General features: G+C 36.5%; 1 protein-coding gene across 1 annotated transcript in view; it reads left to right on the forward strand.

The window, feature by feature from the left end:
* GRIK2 (glutamate ionotropic receptor kainate type subunit 2) overlaps positions 1-16,897 on the forward strand; it is a 249,350-nt gene that overhangs the window by 154,516 nt on the left and 77,937 nt on the right. The window contains exons 11-12 of the mRNA XM_063389712.1: positions 345-463; positions 4,212-4,429. Of these exons, the coding sequence (XP_063245782.1) occupies positions 345-463; positions 4,212-4,429 (337 nt within the window). The remainder of the gene's footprint in view (positions 1-344; positions 464-4,211; positions 4,430-16,897) is intronic.

Raw genomic sequence — 16,897 nt, forward strand, 5'->3', positions numbered from 1 at the left:
CTGGTTATAAGAACCTAATCCTAAATGGGACCAATTGTCTGTAATTCTATTGGTGTCAATAGAAGAATAAGTGCTTTGATGTTTACAGGTGGCACTTGGAACCTTTCAAAGCCAATCTGTATGCAACTTTATCAATATCAGCAATAGTTAAGAATATTAATCTTCAATACTGGTTTTTCTTTAATATTGCCATTGAGTATAATGCAATCACACTGTAGAAACTTTCAATCACTATTTTCTTTATAACCTCTGTTGTTTTTCTTTTTCTTTTACAGCAGATTTGCTGGATATTTGTGATGGCTGCATTTTAAATCTGTTCTTTTTTTTTCTGTCAATTACCACAGGTTTAGTCCCTATGAGTGGTATAATCCACATCCTTGCAACCCTGATTCAGACGTGGTGGAAAACAATTTTACCTTGCTAAATAGTTTCTGGTTTGGAGTTGGAGCTCTCATGCAGCAAGGTATACGACTCAGTCTGCTCTTCCTCTTGGGCACCATGTCCCACTTTTTGCTGGGGGCAACAGTTCTCTGGAGCAAGTCACTTGCATGGGTGCCTCTGTGCATGTAGCCATAAAACAGCTTTTTTTGTGATCATCTGGGCATTCCCAGCACCTCAGGAATTAGTCTGAAGACAGATAAAAAAAAAAAAACTTAAAAAGTACAGTAGCCATATAGTTTATTTTTTAAACAGGAAGTCCTTACTGCATAATTAAATGAACTAATCAGTCCATTACCTAAAAAAACTCCATTTAAAAAACCTAAAAAAGAGTATATCTTTATCAGATAAAAGTATAATGTAAAAATCTATAATTTGTTTAATTTTGGTCTAGAAACCTTTCAACTGCAGAAAGATTTTATCTAGTAGCTAGAACCTGTAAAATAAAATAATATGGGAGATTCAATCCTGTCCAGCCATAATTTTTGTTTTTAAAATCAGATTGAACATTCTTAAAGATTTAAATAAAATCTCTATATACAACAATCCATGCCCTGAGAAACTGATGCCATTGCTGACAATAAAATGGCAGCTGTGTAGTCAGTCATATTGCTCAGAGTAAAATCCACACCCAGTTTTAACTATAACTGTCTTAGTAAAATGCTTAAGCACATTCTGAAAAATCCATAATTTCCTCTCTGTATTCCACTTATTTTGAAAGCATACCAAATATATAGATCTATAAAAATATATCACCATTTCATTACCCATTTCCCTAAGGATTTGAACACAGTCATATAATATCAGACACATTTGAATAGCACAGATTCAGTTTTCGATCTGACATTTCACTGGGCAATATAGTGTAATACAAAAGATTGTTAGTCCTGTCAAAGAGCCATTAAAAGGAATGACTTTTCTTTCTGGAAAAATAACCATTGCATATCCCCCAAAAAGTCATAGCAAATGTTTGCAGGGATGAGTGCATATTAGTAGAGTTGTTTTAATGGATATACCTGAGCAATCATTTTTAAAACTTCCCATTAGAAGTACAACAACTATAAATAAACCCTGGTTTTAACTCATCAAATGATTTCATGCAGATTTCCTGTAACTGCAGTAAATATTCTGTTATATATCAGCTTGGTAGGCTTAAAAAATCTCTAATGCCTCAGCAAAAAGAGTACTGTATTCAGAAAAACATGAATTAATGGGTAAAAAGAAATCAGGATTTCAAATCAGAAATAAAAATACATCTATAGTTTTAACTAAGATAAGTGTTTACTATCAACTAGGTTGTCAATATACATTTCAAGAAATTATAGGGTTGAAGCGCAATTGCCAAATACGTGTTTGTAAGATAATGATTGCTTTTAAGAACATGTCAAAAATGGGATGCTGAAAGAAAGAAGGTATTTTGAATTTCATTCACAGTTCTCAGGACTGTTGGAATATTTATCAATGCTGAGTTTTATTTCTTATGTGACTGTATGCTTCTTCGTATTTCTGGAGGATGGAAAAAGCAATTTAGATTTTCACATCATCTTTTTGCAAGAAAAAGGTATTTTAGTCTGTAACATCTAAACATTGTTTTTGAGAATCAAAATAAGAAAAAAACCCCAACCTTAATTTTAAAAGATATCTTTGGAGGATAATAGTTTTCCTTGAAGGAAAACTAGTATTTCAGAATTAAGGCTGACCCTCTGTCCTTGCCTTATATTATTTTACCTTTACTCAGTTCATCCTTTAATAAACCTTAAAGGCACTATTTTAAGGATGCTGTATCAGTCTTGATTTTGATGATTGCTTAAAAAAAAATTCTCAAAACCCTAAAGTCTTCTAAAAGTAGGCTTTTAGACAAGCATAAAAGTTCTCACCTAATAGCAGTAACTTTCCACTAGAAGCAATATAGAACAATATGGGCCATACTCATATTAACTTATTAAGTGCCACTTCTTTACAAAAGATTTGCTCAGTGCTGGAGGGTACATGACAGAGGAAACTCATGCGTGTCTTGCTGGCACCTCTCGCTGCCAGGAAACTGTGGGACATGGTGCTGGACATGACGTAACCTTGGGTGCATGACAGCCAGCCCCTGGCCAGGCTCTGTCTCATGGGCCCAGGTGGCACTCGGTGTCACTCCTTGGTAAGGTATGAACTCGTGCGCACTGGGGCGACTGCGGCGAACGGCTCCACTCTGCTTTTCCTTCCAGTCCTCTCTGGCTGTACTGGTGCTGTTTTTTAAAATGAAATGAGAGCAATTAAAAAGAGGTCATGATAGTGGGCTTGTTGGGAAATCTCTTAGTGTTATGGTGTCTAAGTGTCTGACTAACAGGGCCTAGGAGCAACTACATCAGACAGGTACTTTTCTACTTTTTCCCTTGCAGAATTCTAGGCAGAGTCTGGCGCTGGAGTTGGCTGTCATGTCCAAGTCTGTCAGCCTTTTTTGTTTGAAACAGCAAGGGTAAGATGAACTGCAGGGTAAGATGGGCTGTTTTTGAATACAGTAGTCCAGTTATGATACCACTTCTTTTTTCCTTTTCTTTTGTTTTCTTCCTCCCTCCCTCCCTCCCCAGTCCTTCTGTTCCTTTTTTGGCATTGAGTTTGGAAGTCTGACATAATCTTTCACCTGTATGAAGATGTGTTACCTTGCTGGACCAGTTCCTTAACTAATTCAATATATACACTAAAATTTAACAGGAATAAAATAGTCCATCTTGCCTTCATTCCATTTTACCCAGGAGATTTAAGAGCAAACATAGTAACCAATTAACCAAAAGGGGTTGTTTCGGTACAATGGTATAGTGGATATGGTGAAACTGTTTCCTTGAAAACAAGTTTCCAGATACTTCTAAAAGATCTTACATAAAGTTCTTAAAATGAAGCTTAAATTTGTTTATTTGACATCATTAGAAATTTCATTTCATTAAATTATAACATTATGGAAAAAAAATCCATACATGCTCATTTATAATAAATATTTGTAATTTTATATTACAGTGAATTTAATTTATTCTTATTTTTAGTAATTAGACACAAGAGGAGTTTATGTGCTTCAATTTGTCTCATTAGGCTCTAAATTAGCATTAAAAATTATGCAAATTACTGTACAGTGTCTGTCTCCCCCTCCATTCTTTAGTGCCATGAGCAGGCAACTCCAGCAATGCATTATAATCTATCTTTATCTAGTTTATGCATAGAAGTCTAATATTTTTGTTGCTATTCTATTAAATTGAAGTGTGTAGCATAGCCACCCATATTTGTATGAAATTGTGGGGCTAAACATATAGATGGGAGATGTTAATTTCTTTTATTTACGCATTTAAAAAACTATCCTTTACAGCAAAGCAAATGAAAAAACTCAAAAGCATATTTATACTAGATTTAAGATTTTGTTTTTTGGATATAAAATCCTTTATTTCACATCTGGTACCTTCACCAATTTCTTATTTTTCTGGAAAGCAAGTTGAACTAATTGCTTTTTCCATATTACTATTTTTATATATATGTTTAGAAATTTTAAAATGGCACTGATCATTGAATCTCCCATTACTATATTTTGATTCCCACAGCTCCAAAAAGATGTCTTTATAAATTTAACCAGCTATTTTGCATTTCAGTTGTGTGTGTTTGTACAAGCAGTACATGTAAACCTGTAGCTTAAAGATGTTTTTGCACAGTGATTCCATCTCCCCACTGTGGCAAAAAGTGCTGAACACTTATTAATTGTTTTCTGTGCATCCGTTTCACCTTTCTCCCCTGGTTTTCGTTAGGTTCTGAGCTCATGCCTAAAGCCCTCTCCACCAGGATAGTGGGAGGCATTTGGTGGTTTTTCACACTTATCATCATTTCCTCGTACACTGCTAACCTAGCCGCCTTTCTGACAGTGGAACGCATGGAGTCCCCTATTGATTCTGCTGATGATTTGGCCAAGCAGACTAAGATAGAGTATGGGGCAGTTGAAGATGGAGCAACCATGACTTTTTTCAAGGTAAGTTTTATATTCTGTCTGAGAAGATGTTATATCCTGATTTTGGAGGGAAAGCTTTTGTGCCTTGCTGAGGGGCAACTGGTACGATTCCTGATGCTGTCAACATCAGGAATCAAAAACAAGTGAAAACCCTTTTTGGTTTTTTATGATTAAAAATATAGCAAAGGTATGAAATGAAAAATCTCTCACAGAAAAAAAAAGTTTCTTTGATGATTTTCTTTTAAAGAATTGAATTTATAGCAGAAGTACATGAGGAAACCTGAATACTTTGCTCGGATCTTCTATAGCTGTATATAAGATTAAGCTTTGGCTTAATTGAGTTAGTTTTAATTTGGCAGCTGTATACCTAATTGTTGTCTTTACCTAAGAAACACTAAGGTTATTACTAGCTCTACTGAGGAAAACCTTTTGGACTCTGTAATTTTGAGAAACTTTTGAATGAAATTTTGGGTCCATGTAAAAAGCTCACATTATCCCAGTTTTTCTGATCTTTTTAACCTGCTACTAAGATAATTCAATTTGAAATATCTGAGATACTGAATTAGAGAAAAATATTTCTTGTCTAGATTCATCAGGCATTTAAGCAGACTTAAGTAAGTGATAAGTATTTGTGAAGGGAGAGAAGATGGTTTGTTCTCTAACTCCTTATGTTGGATTGCACAGAGGTGTTACAGATCTTCCAGAGAGGTGTTTAACAATATTTGTCTGATCTTTGGTAATTTCTGAAGACTTTTGACTAATTCTGTCTAGTTTTTGGAGTTATTATGCTATCACCTAAAGTTCTACATTGGCTGTCACACTGGCATTTGTAATCAGCAAGCTGAGGACCAAGGTAGCTTTTAAATTGGTACAGAAATTGAAGACTGTGTGCTCAGTTTCTCTCATGAAATTCAGAGAGCACAAAACTTGTTTCCATATCAAGGCTAAATAATCTCTATTTAATCTTACAACCATAGACCTTGTACTCAATGAAAATGTACAAACAGTTTTAATTTAAAAAATAAATAATTTCTAAGACTTTCAGCTTCTGCTTGGAAATAAAAATCATTCAACTCCAGTATCTCAGAATGCTTCAGGCTGCTTAACTTAAAGCATGCACTGGGAATGTTCTGAGTGTTCTCCTCAAAATACTCATTGGAAAAGGAGCTGATGAAATTGATAGAAGTAACTAATCAGTTAGAGATCTCTTCATGTCAGGAAATACATGAAGCAGTGAAAAGTAACAAAACTGAAAGTTTAAAGACTGAGTTTTTTAAAAGAGTCTAAATTATTTTTGTCTTGAAACATAAAGAAATAACACAAGGTATTTATTGAATAACCAGAAAACACTACAGGGATTTAACTTAATTTTAGTATGGCAGAAAATTTTGATCTAATTCTATTTCAGATCCAGACTGTGAACACTGAAATACTAGAAAGCAACTTTAAATTTTTAGTTTTCCTTGTCATCCTTAATTTTCTTATTCATGTATTTTCTTTTTTCTTTAATGTCCCTAATGTGGGTTTTCTAAGTGCACAGAGACTATTCCTCTTTCTGTGGACTTTTTTCCCTCTGCACAATAATATAGTACTCCCATTTCTGCACAGTTATTCCTTTCTACTTTCTTTATTCTTCTGTTTACATTTGTCTAGATATCTTTTGTGATTATTAATATATTGTATCCAAGTACTAGAGAGGCTTTATGTCTAATGAAATAGCATTTTCACATCCTTTGTTGAAGATTTTTATTTGCTGTTGAAATAACCTAGACTTAAACACAACAGATTTAGGATGTCAGATCACATAATTTAGTATTACTTTATTTACATTAATGAGTTCTCCTCCTTCACTATGAGTGAAAAATATAAATCATAAAATATGGGACTTCTTTAGTCAACTGATAACTTTTAGGTCAAATTAAGGTTTATTCTATCAAATGCTTATATTTTCTGGACTTTTTGTGTGAACAGATCATGATTAGCAAGTGTTTTATCACATGAAACTGAACCAATAATTAAGAACTGTTCCAACTTGGAACCAACTGATTTGAAATATTTTTCTGTTGTTTACTATCTCATCTAGTAGTAAATTATTTTGTTACTACTATTATTATTTTTTTTATTAATGGATATTATTTACCTAATGAAGTAAATTTAAACTTAAGCATTAGACATAGCTACATCTGTTCTTGCAGATTATCGATAAGTTAAAATCATGCTCAAATAGAAAAGTAAATGAAAACCATATAATCCCAATTGCTTCATTCAGTGTCTGAAGCAGGAGAACTTTAAGGTTTTCTTGATGTAAATGCTATTCACTAGAGCTACCTGTGTAAGGAATGTAGGTTAATTACAAATGTATTCCATGAAAGATAAACCAAAACATACATATACAGTCTTTAATAGTGAACTTCCTGGTAAAATTAGGTATTTTTACCTAATGATGTGGCATTATCAGAAAATAAAGTACTATAATTTTGGTCAACACAGTATATCTGCATTTGTGTGTTTTCAAAACATGCTTCTATTGTGCAAAAGCTAATTACTTCAGGAATGTAATTTCCTTATATAAAAAAGGGAAAATGCAAGAAAATATTTTTGAAATAAGACTTTAAGTGGAATTGCATGACAAAGTACTGCTAGAATTGAATGTCTCATAGAAAATTCTAAAAAATACAAAAAAACGTTTAAGCAGAAGACTGATAAAACAGTTTTAATTGGTATATATTATATTCTCTGACATACAGATAACTGAATATCAAGTAGAAAAAGCCTTTTTGTATGGCATTAAGGAAAGTACAAATGAACCTTTGTGTCCTGTTTTGGTGATCGCACTTTGAAAATATGCTTAAAATTGTATAGAGTTCATTAAAGGTGAAAGAATGACTGTAGGTCTGAAAATAAGCATTGCAGTTAGAGGCTAAAGATCTGTCTGTTTAATCTGCTGAAGAGAAGGTTAAGAGGTGACTTGATCATGGTTTGCAAGTGCCTTAATGGGAATGAGACTTTTGACAGTAGATGACTCTCTAATCTAGCAGAAAAAGGCATAATGAGAGCCAATGTTTCATAGCTGAAATTATGCAAATTCAGGCTAGAAATAAGGTGCATATTTTTAAGAGTGAGAGCCATTAACCACTGGTATAACTTAATCTAGGAGTGGATTGGATTCATCCACCACAGGCAGCCATTATGAAGAAGATACATACAGCATGGTCCAAGCATGTTGTTCTTTTGATTTAGAGGTTACTCAATGAAACAAAAAGCCTTTGTTGTACAGGAGGTCATATTAGATTTTAGTAGTACTCTTGTACTTCAAAAATATGAGGGTATGAGTTCTGGGTGTAGGGGTTGCACAAAGATAATTAAGAGGACAAATTTATTATCTGTGTGTATGTTCATCCTTAGTTACTTTTGTCTTGTTTTAATGAGAGTGGATTGAGTAAAACAGTGACACTGTGTACAACAAGATATAAAGGCACCAGATGGTTTGCTAATGTTAAATGAAATTATCTCGTCTTGGTAATAGTTATTGGTTCCAATCACAGTGAGGCTTGGTAGCTGCCCACAAGACTGACAGTAATTTCTGCATAAATTAGCTATATAGCAGTCCATTGAATTCTTTTCTCAAAAAAACTTTGGAGCTTGGCCAAAGCTGTGTGGTGCTAAAACAAAAGAACCTATAATGAAGGGGAACCTAAATGGGCATCAAACAAACAAGCTAACTGCTGGATTAAAACTTTCTGGAGGTAAAATCTTTGACAGCACATGGAATATATGTTGAAAATGCTGTTACCCTTGTGATTCAAACATCCTTGATGAACAAGGAGAATGTTGTCTTCAGGGTTTTACTAGGTCCTTCATCTCATGCCTCCTCATGGTCTGAGAAACATGAATTAAACTCTTTCAGAAGCCAGAAAGCAAAGGAGAATTTAGGTGCTCTTTCCTCTTAAGATCTGGTCTAAGCATGGAAAGGAAATAATTTTACAAGTCCATTATATGCCTGGTGGGTCTGCTCAGCTAATTCATTGCTCAGCTAATAAAGAAAACCTTAGTATTGTCCAAGAATTAGAAGGAAAAATATGTGAAAGTAAGTTCTAAGCCATATCTGCTTTTAGGCTAGGAGTGTCCATTCCTGATACATGCTTTGATGTTTCTCAAATTATGGATGTTTATGAAATTCTCTTCCTTTCTCTTTTTTTCCTGTTTGGAATAAAATAAAAAGCATTTATTATTTTCATGAAAGGTAGTGATCTCATACTAACTGTTCTTCGATGAAAAAAACCTCAGATTTTTCATTGCCTCTGAATTCTGCGGTCTCATACTATGTTTCTCACTTGGTTTTCTTGCAGAATGACAATTCTGAAATTGAGAACAACAATATTAACTCTACCCAACTTCTATTTGGGTACCACAGTTTACCCTCACACACAAAAAAACTAGTGCAACACATGCACCTATGTGGTCTACAATGTTAAGGTATTTCTTGTGAAGATGTCATGTGCTTTTGTTTTTCCCATACTTTTTCATATCTGTAAGTTTCAATGCCAGAATTTTCCTTTCTAGGTTTTTGTAGAGTACCGTGTGCAATGGAGCTTTTCTTACTTATGGTTATTTACTAGGCATCTGCATACCAAATAGTAAATGGCAGTAAATTAGTGTCATTACTCCTCTATCACAAATTAAAGGTCTTCTCAGCTCTCTGTGAGGTATGTATTTTATATTCTTGTTTTATTGATAAGGAAGCTGAGGCACTCAGTGGGAATGCATCTTTTTTCAAAATCACTTGGTGAAAGGTAGATAGGGAACTAATTCTGGTGAAAGGTAAACAGGAGCTTAATTCAGGAAAGCTGGCTCACATACCTTAGAATTATCTAGTAAACTGACTATTATGTTTATCATTTACATTTGCCAGTTTCTTTCTTTTTTCTTTCCTTTTCTTCTTTAAGATCAAGTTTTGTACTCCAGCTCACTTTTCTACAATGTATTTAATTTTTTCCTGCACTGCTTTCTCTCTGTAAAGAGCCATGCTGCTGACCTTTTTTAGTAATTTTCCTTTTCCTCCAGGCCCTTACATTTTACCCTAGCCATTTTCTTGCCACCTCTCTGAGGGAATTTAGAGGAGACACAATTCAGTACTCTTTGTCTATCTTCCCCTTCCACATTCTCAGCCTGTTGTCAAAAAAAAAATAGGCATTAAGCTCTACCTATGCATTACAAAGTCTCAGGAACAGTCTCTTAAAGCTGAAAGAAGGAGGTATAGGGAATTTTCCCACTGCTTGCAACTGGAGTACAAATGACAGATTCTCTGACATAAACAGAAGAACAGCAGCAAGAAAAAGGGTATTAATGTCATTCATTTGTCAAGCGTGAGGTTGGCATTGATGTGCACAAAGCCAGTATGTCAGCGGGATTTTCAATCCTGGGTTTGAACACTGTAATAGACAAATGATATTTACTTGTTTAACAAGTAAAGATGCAGTACAAACACATGGGTGTATACACACAGAGAACCTTTAGTTTAATGCTTAAAATGAAACACCAGGAAGTTTGGCAATTTGTGTTAATTATTTGGTGCAATTGTTGCAAGTCAAAGAAAAGAGAAGTACTGCTTGTGAGTTTCTCTAATATCCAGTGACCGTCAGCGACTAATGGAAAACAATCTTTTGAGTCACAGCTTCCATGTACTAATTTTGATAATGCATAAAAAATAATTGGTAGCAGATACTGCTGAGGCATGTTTAGATTGATTTAATAATATTTAACTTTATCAAAAAGTTGTTTTGATGTAACAAATACAGACTTGTTCTTGCATGAAAAAGCATGCGGTACATTTCGCTAAAAAGCAAATTGAATATAAATATTGTGTAAACATATTTTACTTCTTTTTGATCATGCTGATTTGGACCTAACTGCTAAAAAACCTACAGCTGAAATGCATCATCTCCTTTTTGCCATGATTCCCTCTTTGCAAGAACACTACTTAGTTAACCAGTGCTTCTTTTAATGTTAAAAAAAAAAAAAAGCAGATACATTTGTATATCTCTAAAAAAAGGTCTGTGGTCACTCCATACAGTTGTAAGAACTAAATCTGCAATAGCAGAACCTGTGAGAGTGAGATATAGGCTTTGTTCAGAGATCTTAAAGCATCTCTGCCTCACTGAGTTCTACTTATTTTCGTAAAAGATCAGGGAAGTTAGAAATGGTAGGTAGGCTATATGATACATTAACACAGACAAGAAGAGCAGTGCATTTGGATCCTCTATAGAAGAAATTAAAATGAATTTGGTACCATTAAGTTCTCTGGGGTGAACTCTCTTTCTTTTGAATTTGAAGGCAGAAAACAGAACAAATTCATGAAAAGTGATTCATTCCAAGTAACTGTCTAGTTATGGGGACAATGGGTTTATGCTGTCTTGACCCTCAGAGTGATTATTATTCCTACAGTAAATAAGAGCAGATGTTTGGCTTTGTGCTGCATTTCAGTGCTGAGGCATGAGACTAAAAATAGGTGGACTGGAACAGAAATCCACTACTTTTCCACTCTCATGTTTGTCCTCACCCGTGCCTTTTCCCTTCCCTTTCTCCTTTCCCGGTTCCACATTTCTTATACTCTTCAGTAAGGACTGAAAAAGATGAACATGACTAGTCAACTTTTCATTTCTTCAAAGACTATTCTATATATCCAGTTAGTAAGTACTCTTAATGAGCTGCTGAATAACATTTGGTTATACTGAAAAACCACAGGATTCATATTTATCATTTACATTGTCTCAGGCTAAAGCACTTGGAAACAGATGAAACATGCACAAATGTCTTTTGACATTGTCTCAAGGAAAAAAAATAAGTATCACTTTCCAGTGAAAACAAAAGTAGACATCCATAAAAATTAAAATATTGAAACAAATCATTAAGATATGAAGTGGATCCCCACTAGTAATTTTTGAAAGGAAGTCAAAGAGAGACATCAAAAATAAATGAAAAGTTGGCATTATGAAAATTCTACTTTCACTTTGAATCAACTAAACTTTCCCATAACTCAGTATGGGCTTCTGCCTTAACAAAAGCCTTCAGAGGGGAAAAAGTGTTATGCTGATCTTCCCATTGAACTCTCAGGTGGCTACCCTATGGTCCCATGTCGCGGTGCCGCCACTGAAGCCCCTTGGCTTCACCCCGAGCCAGCCCAGGCACCGGAGCAAGCGTAATTCGAGCTGCCCCTCAGCGGAATGAAGGGGTCAGCCCTGTGGGTTCTTGGCCCTGGGAGAGGCCTGAACGGCAATAGGATAACTGAAGCGACGCGCTGAGAGCAAGAAAGGAGGATCCAGCCAGTCAAACAGTGGAACTACAGCTTTAATCTAACTGAGCACTGTTCCAGCCTGAGCTGAATCCAGACTGAACTGGACCCAGACTGAACTGGATCCAGAACAAAGAAATGCACCAGCTTATAAAATCTCAGGGAAGGGGAGGAGAAATGGGAGTCCCTCTTTGTGGCAACCAATGGAAACTTGACACCTGGGAGATAAGAGGAGGGGTTGCAAGCCTTGGACCAATTGGGGAGCAGGGGAGGGAGAACACTGTGGCGGGAAAAAGGGGGAAAGAAACATGTAACCAAGGGGAGCTAAGAATAGGGACTTGTAGGGAGGATGTAACAACTTATGAATTTTCAATTAAGGGGGGGGGGTGTACAGAACATACAGCATTGTACAGAACATACAATATAGGACCCACCAGCCTTTTAACTTTTTCACACATCTAAATCCATTCCACTTGGTAAACCACCCATATGTCTTTCATCCTTACTCTGCCTCAAAACTCTCTTTCCTATATCCTTCTTTCAGCACCCTCTCCTTCTTTCTCAAGTCTCTCTTTAAATCTTCTCCCTCGTCTGTCCTTCTTTGCCTTGACACAGTCCTTCACAGCACCTGCTTGTTCCTGCTCACACTGTCCAACTTTCTCTGTGGAGTCCAACTGAGGTTTAACATACCTAAAATGGGGAAAGTCCAGCCACCCACACCACCACAGTCCCATAAGTATTTCAGAATATGATTATTATACAGAGGTAAAATAAACATGCAAACAAGAAGTTGGAATTTGCATTATTTTTCAAAATTGCACCCAACAATATTCATTAATTAGTGCGTATGCATTAATGATCCATACTGTAAGTACATGGTGGAGATTATCTGAATAAAATTGATCTTTGTCAGTGTATAAGGTATGATAAAATGTAGCAAGATCTAATTTTCAGTTGGATAGAAATCTGGGATACAAGAAATCAGAGCCCAGACTTTGTAAAAAAGTAACAACTTTACATTTCTCCTTTAGAAAGTCAAGCCTGATATGCATATGTTACCCAAAGCACAGTTTGAGTCTGAAATTGTGTCAGGATTATCAGTAAAAGACAAGAACTTTTACTAAATGTAGATAATTCAGAGAGATGTAATAATCTGGACATTTGAAAAATCATTTTGTGAGAGAAAACAATTCTGCCTCTTGTTTTTGGAGAATATATAGTGATGCCACAGACGACAACAATCACAGAATCATACAATGAGTAAGGCTGGAGGGAAACAGTGGATCATCTGATCCAATCTCCCTGCCTAAAACAGGATCATCCCTGTTTTATTCCATGCACATTGCATGGAATTGTGTCCAAAAAGGTCTTGAATATCTCCAGTGAGGGACACTCTACAACCTCCCTGGACAACCTGTTCCAGTGCTCACTCATTCACACAGTAAAGAATTTTTTCCTCATATTCAGATGGAACTTTCTGTGCATCTGTTTCTGCCTGTTGCCTCTTGTGTTATTGCTGGGCATCACTGAGCGAAGCCTGGCTCCATCCTCTTGGCATCTCCCTTCAGATAGCTATTCCCATTGATGTCCTGTCTTATTCATCTCTTCACGAGGCCAAGCAGGCCCAGCTCCCTCAGCCACTCCTCATAAAAGAGATACTCCAGGCCCTTGCTTGTCTTTGCAGCCCTCTTCTGGGTTTGTTCCAGCAGCATAGTGTCTCTTGTTCTGAGGAGCCCACAACTGGTCACAGCACTCCTGATGTGGCCTCACTAAGGCTGAGTAGAGGGCCAGGATCACCTCCCTCAACCTGCTGGCAATGCTTTACCTAATGCATTCCAAGATATCATCTACTTTTACCTAATGCACCCCAAGATGTCATCTGCTTTCCTTTGAAATCAGATGGAGTTTCATCACCATTAATCTCTGTAAATTGCTTTTCTCAATAGCTTTTTAATTTTGTTTTGTTTTGTTTTGTTTCAAGCCCGTCTAACTCCCAGTAATTCAACCTCTTCTCCTACCTTCAGGCTCAAGCACTGCCTTAGGCCTGTGACAAGAGTCAACCCAGCTTTCTGATCCAGCTACAAATGAGTATTTTTGCTATTGCATTTTTATTTTTCAGTTGTGAAGAAAACTGCTCTAGAAAACTGCTAGAATGCTAGAACTGATAAGAGTGGAGCAGAGTGTCTTTACATGGCAGGGAAGTCTTATATCATCCAGCTAAATGTGAAAGCCACTGGGAATCCACATCCTTTGGGAAGTGAGTTATATCACCTAGACATTTGAAACTGTGACAATGAGAAAATCAACAGTGAAATTGCTGATACCTACAACGTACATTTTATTTATGTACTAATGCAGGTTTTGTCTTAACTGGTAACCCATTTTGCTTCCTTTCCCTTCCTTACCTGATGGTCTCTACTTTCTGGCCTCTTCAGGGCCTGTAATGACACTGCTGACAGGATCAGTTGTAAGAGAATTACTGATCTCTGGGTTCTCATCATAAGTTTAGTTGCAAGGCTTTTTCCTCAGAAATGCATAACCTAATTGCTCTCTCTCCTTATCACCTTTTTCTCCTCCTGCTGTTTTCCCCAGGAGGCAGGGTGAGAACACTTCTCTTTTTTCTTCTCTTTTCAGCTTTTTTCCCTTTATGTTTGCCTTCAGATCTTGAGCAAGGTGAGAAAGGAAACTGAACTAGATCACAGAGAAACCTTTAACTGCAAACAACATCCTGTAAGAAAGACATAATTCAGAGATAGGGTTTGTTTAGGAAACTCAGAGTACATCTGAACATTTTTAACTATCAGAGTCTAAAAAAAATGCCTTGCTCTTCAAAGCAAATAGATCTGTCACCAAGCAGCCATGTAAAGTTTGCCAGATTTGATCTATGACTCATCCTGGGAATGTGATTCAGAAGCAATTCTCCAGAGTGAACTGGCCCTTGGTTCAGATATTTTTTCTGTGAGATCCTGCCATATGAGCAACCTTCAGTGTTGAATTTCTGCCCACTAAAACATCCTGAAATCCTCCATTCATTAGCAGAGGTGAACTCTTATTTCTGCCTGTCAATTTATATATATCATAGTACTGAGGTGTTTTCCAACTACATTAGCATTGTTTGCGTACAGAAATATTTTTAGTGCCAGAATTCCCCCAGATATCACCTAAAGTCTTATGCTGATGAATTGCTTCTCTAGATTTATTAATTTCTCCAAACAGAGTGCTTGTTGAGATTGATTAAACCATCCTTTTCTGCAATAGATCTATGATAATTATTATATAATAATGCAAGCTTTTTTGCCTTTCAGGCATTTTTCTTTATCCATGCATTAATTGAACTTGTATTTAATGTATTAAAGATCCTTAATCTGCACAACATACTTTACTAGTTTATAAAATAAGTATACTAAAGTATATGCTTTAGAATCACAGAATCATAGAGGTTTGGGTTTAGGTTGGAAAAGAACCATTAACATAACATTACCAAGTCCACCACTAAGCCATGTCCTTAAGCACCTCACTTGCATGTCTATTTAAATACCTCCAGTGATGTAGTCACTGCCTTGAGCAGCCTATTCCAATTCTTGACAGTCCTTTCCAGAGAGATATCCAATATCCATTTTTACTGATATCCAGCCTTTACTTACCCTGACAAAATTTGAGGTAATTTCATCTCACCCTGTTGCACGTTACTTTGGAGAAGAGATGGATCTCCACCTTGCTACAACTTCCTTTCTGGTAGTTGTAGTGAATTTACACAAATGTGGCTCCTATTTTTCAGGCTAAATACTCCCATCTCCCTCAGCTGATCCTCATAAGGCCTGTGCTCCAGACCCTCCACCAACCCTGTTGTCCTTCTTTGGACATTCCAGTGTCTCAGTTTCTTTCTGGCAGCAAATGGTCTCAGTCCTGGACAGAGGTTTTGAGGTGTGGGCTCAGCAGTGCTGAGTACAGGGGTACAATCCCTGCCCTGGTCCTGCTGACCACTCTGTTGCTGATGCAGGCCAGGATGCCATCAGCCTTCTTGGCCACCTGGGCAAGCTGCTGCTGGCTCATATTCAGCCAGTTGCTCCATGTCCTTTTCTGCTGGGCAGCTTTCTGGAATAGTGGCTGCTCGTCTCACAGCTTCTAGCTCTGCATGGGGTTGTGACCCAAGTGCAAGATCCAGAAATTTGCCTTGTTGAACATCATACACTTGGCTTCAGCCCATCAATCCTGTTCTGGTCTGTCTTTCAAGCCTTCTATCCTCCAGCAGATCAACACTCCCATGCAACTTGGTGTCATCTGCAAACAGACTGAGGGTGCACTTGATCTCCTTATCCAGATAACTGACACAAATATTTAAAAGGATGGAGGCCAATAGTGAGCCCTGGGGAACACCACTTGTGACCAGCTGCCAGCTAGATAATAAATAACTCCATTCACCTGTCTTTGGGCTTGGCCATCCAGGTATTTTCTTACCCAGCAAAGAGTATACCACTCCAAGCCAAGAGCAGTCAGTTATCAGAAAGAAATATTGAAAAGCAATTTCCAAGCAAAATCCAGATAAGTTATCGTGTGAACTATTGTGGTTTGAAGGAAGCATGAGATCTTTTATTATATTAAGGCATACTATTAGTAAACTATTTTTTAATAGCACAAGATATGACTTAAAATATTCATTTATATATCTTTGCATTTGAAAATTGAAATCTGTTACCTCTCAACAAACTACAAAAAATGACAAATACCAGGGAGGCCTTTGAAGACTTGAATTTCTTGGTCTTTCTTTTAAGAACTCTTACTTTCTTTAGCTACAGGCCAGTGGCAAGACAGAAACAGTTATGTTCCTCTTTCTTTAGCTCTCACTGTCTTTCTGTGTCTTTCATTTTTAAAATTTTTTTATACTATTGATACCTTCCTTGACTTACAAGGACTCTCCCATAACTCTTTAGACGTTCTATTTGACATATCTGATAGAAGTTTCACGTACTCTTACACACGTTTCCACCTTCTTCAAAAGGAATACACATCCCTAAAAGAACTTTCTACGAGGAAGGAATACTAGCACCAAAAATTTCCTGTGACTTGATGGGAATGCTCTCTACCTCTCCCTTCCTATTACCTTATCTGGCAAAGAAGCTTTGAGGACAATTTCTTTGATTCTAAGACTTTTATCTAAGCCTATCCAAGTAGTTATCATTCAAGTATATTTTTATTCA

The sequence above is a fragment of the Prinia subflava genome, chromosome 2 (assembly GCF_021018805.1).
Source record: "Prinia subflava isolate CZ2003 ecotype Zambia chromosome 2, Cam_Psub_1.2, whole genome shotgun sequence".
Lineage (NCBI taxonomy): Eukaryota > Metazoa > Chordata > Aves > Passeriformes > Cisticolidae > Prinia > Prinia subflava.